A 7,999-nucleotide genomic window follows, 5' to 3' on the forward strand; every position below is an offset into this window, starting at 1 on the left:
TTTATTAAAAGTTAAATAAAATTTAATTATAATATAATTTTTTAATATTAATTTTATTTTAAGATTTAAAAAAGTTAAATTATTTTTTATATTTTATATAAAAATTAAAAAAATTATAATAATTATATAAAATAAAATAAGATTGTTTGATTTTACGTAACAAAACTAACTTTTTTTAAAAAAAAAAAATCTTAAATATTTTATTAATTTAAATTACCTAATTAAGTGGTGTGATACGACAAACTATGGATAACTTTCCCATAACCTTCCGTAGAGCGGCAGAACCATTGTATTCGGACCGTCGCAATACAGTTATGACGGTCCACTAAAACCACGCTTTGATTGACTAGTGGGACCACCGCACAGACAGAGCTTTCCTTATATGACACAGGAAGAAAGCCAGAAAAAGGCTACAGCCATCACACTCCTGTCACGGAGCTTCCAGTAACTGTTTATTGGTTGGCTTGGAGAAGCAGGTGTGGGCCGTGTGGCCTTTCTTCCTGCAGCTGACTCCGACTGTCTCTGTCTCTGTGTTTCTTTTTCTGTCGCCGTTGAGGACCTGATGGCTGATGCTGCAGTGACGGTGAATTTCACGCGAAATTCAGCTCGTTGACGCGTTGTGCTGTGACGCTGCCCCTTTTCCCCCACATCTTTCTTTTCGCTCCAAGTTCCAACGAATTCTCTCCTTCTTTTCGGTCCAAGTTGGTAGGTAAATAGACCTTCCCATTCCCATTTTTCCCATTCAATTCTCTCTCTCTCTCTCTCTCTCTCTCTCTCTTAGCCTTTTTGTTGGGCAGAAAAAAAAAAAAAACTTTTTGGTGTCCAGCAAAATCAGAATTGTTAGCTCACTTTGCAGTGATTGGCTTTTATTTTACCTTCTGTATTTTTTCTGCCAATCCAATGCTGTTTTGATTTGTGTGGTATAGTTTTGTTTTCTTTTCTCTGGATTCTTAGCAATGAAGGAACACCAGTCTTGAGGATTGTGGAATTTTCACGAGTAAGAAGATCGTGTGCTCTTTGTACTGTTCTCTGACAGAGATATTCGTTCTCATGCATGGGAGAGCTGTGCTGAAGATACTCTGAAAAGTTAAAAGTCTGCTCGGAATACGGGTGAATTTGAAGAAACTGCTTCGGTTTAAGAGCTGGGTTGTGGTGATTTTTCAATAGTTAAGAGCCTCTGGTGGTTTGAAAGTAACTTCCAGAGTTTTAATATTTTCTTTTCTGAAGGGAGAATTTGTGGGGGGAAACTGCGGTTTAAGCAACTAGAAGGCTTTCTTGTGCTTCAAGTTCTATGTTTAGGTGAAAAAAAATGCCACGGAGTCTAGTTGCTTCTTAGTAGACAGGAACACAGCTTTCTGATCATTGTTCTGGTTTCCTCTCCACCGGGTAAGGCTTCGTTCCTGTTGTTCCTTAAGCTCCAACTCAACTTTCTGGTTTCAAATTATTTTTTCTTCTAAGGAGAGCCTAATTTTAAATTTCCGAATTGGAACTGCAGAAGACCTTTTATTATTTTTTCATGGCCTACAACTTCATCCCTCAAGCCAATTAATCCAGGGTTCCCACCCGTGAATGATGAAGTAACGATGACCATAGAGTCAAAATTTGAAAAGAGCTACTAGGTATAGTAGGAAAATAATAAAGAGAGTGTCGGTGTAGAAAGAAAGATGGGCTGAGCAGAATTACATCTATTATATGAAATCCTTGTGCATATCAATCCCAAATTCTGTAATATGAATTTATCTTTCTGGTGAAACTTGTATATGATCGCTGGAAGTGAACTCTCACGCAGCATATATGGAGCTAAATAGTTGTTAGGATGGTAAATCTTAAAAAAAATAATAATAAAAAAAGGATGGGGAAGTTAATGCTTTTGCAAGTTTTCTGGCATCATTTTGCCCTTTGTCGACAATCGTATTGCGCGTGAGTTTAATGAAGAACTTTGGTATACCATGGCATATATGGTGCTGCATGTGGAAATGCTTTATTTTGCATTTGCAAACTTAGTAATTATGTTCCGAGCGTGAAGTTCTGGTGTTTTTAGTTTGGATATTATTCTATTAGTCAAATGTCACCTTGCTTATGGAATGTTATGTATATAGCATCTTGACTTGATACATTCTGTTAGACGCTATGAATTGATTCTTTTGAGAACACAGCATGACTGATGCTTTCAATTGTTACTGAACCTGCAGATCTAACATAATCCCCCTTCCTAATGGGGTCTGATGTTGCTGAGGTAGTGGACAAACAGTCTGGTCCTTGTTCCTTCAAGGTACCATTACCATGGTCTTTTTTCCCTCAGAACCCATTGATTTTTCGCTGCATATAACTTGTGAAAAAATGGATGAACGAAATCGGTTACAGTAAAAAAAATGAGTAGAAATCTCATGGTCTGGTCCATCCATTTTTTAACAAGATACATCCAGTGAAAAAATACTAGATATAAGCCAAATATTTATTCCTCTTTAGGTGGAATGCTCTGATTTGAATTGGAGTACTTTTGTATTTGCAGTGTATATGGATCATAATGGTGTGACCCATGCATTCATGAGTTTTAGATATATCAGCAGTAATTGATATAATCACTTTTGTTTCTCGGTTTTGGTATAGGCCTTAGTTTTTGTTTGTTGGTAAAATCCCATACCTTTAACACGTGGGCAAGATTATATGTACAAGGACACCTAGTCTTTAATTCTTTTGAAACAAGAATATTGTGTTTCCTTTATGAAGTGGAGACCCCAGTTTCTGAAGTGAAACTAGGAACTGGAAAACGTGCTTTTAATATAATTTGATCAAGATATTAAACTCAAAAAATGCTGTCTATCCAAAGTTATTGATCTAATCAAATTGAGAGTGCATATACTTTATTTTCCTGATGGCGGAGGGTATTATTTCTCAAGAATGACAAGCACTGTGGCTTCCTTGTGATTCTTATGAAATGAAGTTTTAAGTCTGACCTCATTTAAGTCTTTGAATAGTCTCTGTACTTCTACTCAAGTTTTCTGTTATATCACATCGAAGTATCTCATTATGCTTTTATTCATGATTGCAGGTGCATTGTTTAATGTGCTCCGAACTTCTGAAATTGGTTACTAGAATATCAAGCATATTTCCAGCAATGGAAGAGGCTCACCCTCGAGGCTCATCAGGAATACAGGAACTATGCTCATTAAGCGATGCAATTGAGAAAGCCAATCGACTTCTTCAGCACTGTAGAGAGTCCAGTAAACTTTATCTGGTTTGTGATTTGTTCAATAAGGATAAACAAAGTAGAGTAATGTGAACACTTTCTGCTGCATTTCACCAAAGTGAGAACGACCATATACAAGCCAAAAGGAACTTGATAGAAACAGAATCATGCCATTTGACCTTGTGGATAGTAATTTCTAATTAGTCTGTGCATTGCAAAAGTATATAAATATGTACAAATAAACAAATAAAAGAAGTTTTTCTATTCTGGTGAACTCGAGAAGAGAAGGAGAACTTAAAAAAAAAAAAAAAAATTGCTGTTAAAGAACATAACCTGCACATGCTATTTTATATTTTGGGGTAAATTACATATGCTTATTGTTGTGTCATTAGTGGTTTGATTTAAGCCCTACAAGATACAATCCATGGTGGAAATTATGTTTGTATGATGGCCTATCATTTCCAATTGGAACTTTACTGGAGTAAAACATGTTCTGGAATGTTCTTGTTGTTGATGAGCATTTTAATAAGCTTGCTCCTATATATTTTTATAAGAAAAAAATATTTAATGAAGAGTGTGCATGTGAATGTGTTAGACTACTTGCTCTTCTGTTGTTACATCTAATAGCTGTGTCAAAGCTGATGAATTAACAAGTAGTTTTCTTAATTTATAAACTGTGTAGTTGTTCCAAATTTTTTTTATAGTTAAATGTCAATCCATAGCTGATAAGGCTCGCAATTGTCTCTCAGGCAGTTACAGGGGATGTAATAGCCTCAAGATGTAAAAAATCAAGGAACTTGTTGGTGAATTGTTTAGGTCATCTTCAAACTATGCTTCCACTTGAGTTAGGTGAAGAGGTTCGTCATTACATGCCCTTTTGAGCTTTCTCTTTATTCTTGTTCCCTTAGCTATCAAGTGTGCTAGTAATATAATTGTAGATCAACCACTTCACTGTATTTTGAAAGTGTAACTGGTGCCATAAAGCAATTCTCTGGATTCTGATGCATATAACCAAATTGGGAACCTTTTTAAAGAAAATTTGGTCCCATTTCCCAATTTTCCTGCTTTCAGTCTAGTTTCTAGTTATTCGCCCCCCCTCCCCTCTCTTCACATATACATAACCGAAAAAAAAAAAGTCTGGCAGAGCAACTTCTGGGTCTAGAAGCTTTGTGGGTGATAACCTGTATCATTCCTATGCTAGATTTGTTCTATAGTTTCTTCCTTGATACACTCGGTTCACTTTGAAGACCATGTCGTCTCTGACGTATGTATTTAACCTGTGTTTATTGGTTTGTAATGAAAAGTATAGGGCTTTTTGACCTCTCAGTTAAAACTCGTACTGAACCTAATTTGCTAGGTGCAGCTAATGATGAAATCTCATTTACAGATCTCTCACATCATGGATGATCTTAGGCATGCGACATTTACCCTGGAATCATCTGAAGAAGAGGCCGGTAAGGCTGTGCGAGGATTGCTCCATCAGGATGCTTCTGCTACAGACTCAGTGGAATATGAAGTAAAAGCTCTACAATTTGCAGCTTCAAAACTTCATATTACATCCCCAAAGACTATCTGGATAGAGAAACAATCTATCAAGAAGCTCCATGATAAAGTCAGTGATAGTGACCCAAAAAAAAAGAAGATTTTAAAATATCTTTTGTATCTATTGAAGAAGTATGGAAACTTAATCCTGCAAGAGCAATCGAGTAATGACTATGTTCAGCATGAAGGAGCATTTGCATTTCAGAAATGCAGACATAATTCTGGATTTAGCCAGTCTGTTGAAGTGGGTTCGCGCATAGGATCTTGGCATCGTGAGGACCAAATTGACTTCTCAAGCAGAGCTACACCTCATGAGGAATTTAAGTGTCCTATATCGTCAAGATTGATGTATGATCCTGTTGTCATCGCTTCTGGACAAACGTTTGAGAGGATTTACATACAGAAGTGGTTTGATGAGGGAAATGATATATGTCCAAAGACTAAAAAGAGACTGGCCCATCTCTCACTGACTCCCAACATGGCCATGAAGGATCTAATATCAAAGTGGAGCATGAGGCATGGAGTCACCATTCCTGATCCAACCATTGTACCAGAATTCCTTCACTCTTGGGAAGCTTCTTCCGCTTCCATTGCTAGCTTTGGAAGTTCTATGAATGATCTACATCTTCCGATGGATCTCAGCAACATGTCACTTGGATCTTTAGATACCAGTTACAATTCGGATTCATCAAACACTAAGACAGCAGATGGTTTAAACTTGAATTCTGTACGGACAAAAGATGAGCACAAATGTCAATCTTATGCAAGTATACACGAGACAGATTTGGAATCTCTATCGAGACTAGCTGACCTTAAATGGGAATCCCAATGTGAAGCCATTGAAGATATCAAAAAGCATCTGAATAACAGCAACGAAGCTTGTCAATTTATGTCATCTGACAATTTTGTTGAACCGCTTGTTAGATTTTTGAAGGATGCAAATGACCTGCATGACGTGAGAGCTCAAAAAGCTGGATGTCAGTTGCTGCTGGCATACGTGAGCAGAAGCAGGTCAGTTACTCTGTTGATGAACATGCAATGGATTGTGTTCCAAGGCAACTGATATCTTTTAATTCAAGGTTATTCTTACTGTGTTAACATGTATTCAACTGGTGTGGCAAGTTCAATATCCCATTCGGTGCCTTGTGAATTGAGAATTATGAGATTTTGATTATGTTGGGAACAGTTGGTATTAAATGTTTAGCCTGCTGATACAGCATGATTTAATCCAAGACCTTGTGTTGGTTTAGAACTCTTATCTTATTGCTTGCACTGATGTTTTTTTTTTTTTCATAAAATGGAATTTCATAACAATTGACAGTTCAAAATATATAATTGTTTCTTGTGCATGTCTTTCCTTGATTTCTCTGACTTTTAACTATAATCATGTTTCCTTTATGCATGAGCTCATGTATAACGCTACTTTGTGTTGCTTCATTCAGAAGTGGGATCTCATACTTATGTAAAGAAGCATTTAGTCTCTTGGCCACCGTTCTTGGTTCAGAAGCAACAGAAGAAAGTCTAGCCATATTGGAAGTTTTGTCTGGCCACCAGTACTGTAGAGATAAAATCGTAGCATCTGGTGCTTTAACTTCTATCGTAAAGATGCTTGACTCCTGTAACAGAGATTTCCAGGAACGGGTTATCAAAATTTTGTGCAATTTTTCCTCAAATATTGACATTTGTTCCCTCATTGTATCTTTGGAATGCATCCCAAAATTGGTTCCTTTGTTAGATAGCACTATTGGAGGAAATTGTGTACTTCTATTGAAGAATTTATGCAATACTGAGGAGGGTAAGGTATCTGTTGCAGAAACTAATGGATGCATTGCCTCTGTTGTTAAACTACTTGCGTCTGACAGTCACGAGGATCAAGAAAATGCAGTGGCTGTTCTCCTTTCATTGTGCTCTCAACGTGTTCAGTATTGTCAGTTGGTCATGGATGAGGATGTCATTCCTGCTCTTTTTCATATATCTGTCAATGGAAATGACATGGGCAAGGCAAGTGCATTGGAATTGCTCCGGTGCTTAAGAGATGTCGAGTATGACTATGTTGATGATCAAGCATGCATCAGATCTGATATTGATTTCCCGAGTGAGTCTCCAAATCTCTCTGAAGAAAAGAAACCATCAAAGACATCTCGGTTTTTGGGAAAAATATCAATGTTCAAACCCACAAGAAAGAAGAAATGAAACTGGTGCCTTCAGCTTATTTTAACCCAGTGGTGGCTTGAAATATTGTAGCAATATGCTGTGCTAAATGAAATAGAATTTTCTTTGTGAGATTCTCTTTTTCTCCTAAACTGTAGAGATTACTGTAATTCTGTTTATATGGAATGGAGGAATGAATTAGCCATGTATAGTAGGTGAGTGGATGGATTTTTGGGATCTATTACTGAATGCTTCAAGTATTGATTCATGATGTTTTTGCTGCCATTTTTAGGATATTAACTAGACAAACGTGTACATTTTTGTGCTGTTCTATGTTGTATTTTAATAAATTTCATGTTTGTTTTAGTTCGATCGTTAGTCAGGAGACTCAAACTTACAATTTGTGGGAGGCTGAGGTTGCACGTGGGGATATGTAAGATTAGGTTAATCTCAAACATATATAACTGTATATGATTTTGACATATGATGCCGGATAAAATTAAAATCATTTTTTTAGTCCCGTATTTACTTTATATGGGAAATGCATTTTTAACAATTTTTTGTCGCATAATCCTTAGGGAGTCCGTTTCATAATTTACTTGGGTCATCATGACGTGCGAACTAATTCATAAAATACACGAAAAAGCCGAATTAACCTTAGGAACCCCAAGCATTTACGAAGCATGGATTATAAGCATGGGGTTTGTAAACAAAATATTGATCTTTTATTTCTTGAAGATTATTTTCTGACTTAGGTATCGGAGGTGTCATGGACACATTCAACCACCCTCTTTTTATTCTTTTGTAGATGTTTGAAGGTGTTCGGAGTTGGTGACTACAAAATACGCCTTAACAGTTGATGTCATCTGTGAGATTCGATAGTTGTTTCAGTCCAATAGCATAAGTGTGCCTTTCATATGGTAGCCATGACGCGATCTCAAGCAACCATTGAGCAGGAAGTTACATCGATAGACATGGAGGAAAGATTTGCATAAATGGAAGAACGCATGAAGAGAGTGACTTTAGATATGGAGGCCCTCTAATGAGAGAACAAGATGTTGAAATAGTGAAATGCCGAGTTCAGAGAAGGCGTCGAACCTAGTCGTATTGAACAGT

General features: G+C 36.8%; 1 protein-coding gene across 5 annotated transcripts; it reads left to right on the forward strand.

Moving 5' to 3' along the window:
* The first annotated feature begins 409 nt into the window (after positions 1-409).
* Positions 410-7,249, forward strand: LOC122297225 (U-box domain-containing protein 5-like). Of its 5 annotated transcripts, none has more exons than XM_043107218.1 (7): positions 410-709; positions 927-1,386; positions 2,193-2,272; positions 3,053-3,238; positions 3,940-4,047; positions 4,578-5,743; positions 6,175-7,249. In XM_043107218.1, the coding sequence occupies exons 3-7, from the start codon at positions 2,216-2,218 to the stop codon at positions 6,923-6,925; spliced, it is 2,268 nt and encodes a 755-aa protein (XP_042963152.1). In that variant the 5' UTR covers positions 410-709; positions 927-1,386; positions 2,193-2,215; the 3' UTR covers positions 6,926-7,249. The 5 variants fall into 5 exon arrangements, with proteins under 5 accessions (XP_042963152.1, XP_042963161.1, XP_042963169.1 ...); XM_043107227.1 differs by having other exon boundaries at positions 410-705; XM_043107211.1 differs by lacking the exon at positions 410-709 and having other exon boundaries at positions 749-1,386.
* The last annotated feature ends 750 nt before the right edge of the window (positions 7,250-7,999 follow it).

The sequence above is a fragment of the Carya illinoinensis genome, chromosome 2 (genome assembly GCF_018687715.1).
Source record: "Carya illinoinensis cultivar Pawnee chromosome 2, C.illinoinensisPawnee_v1, whole genome shotgun sequence".
NCBI classification, from domain to species: Eukaryota; Viridiplantae; Streptophyta; class Magnoliopsida; order Fagales; family Juglandaceae; genus Carya; species Carya illinoinensis.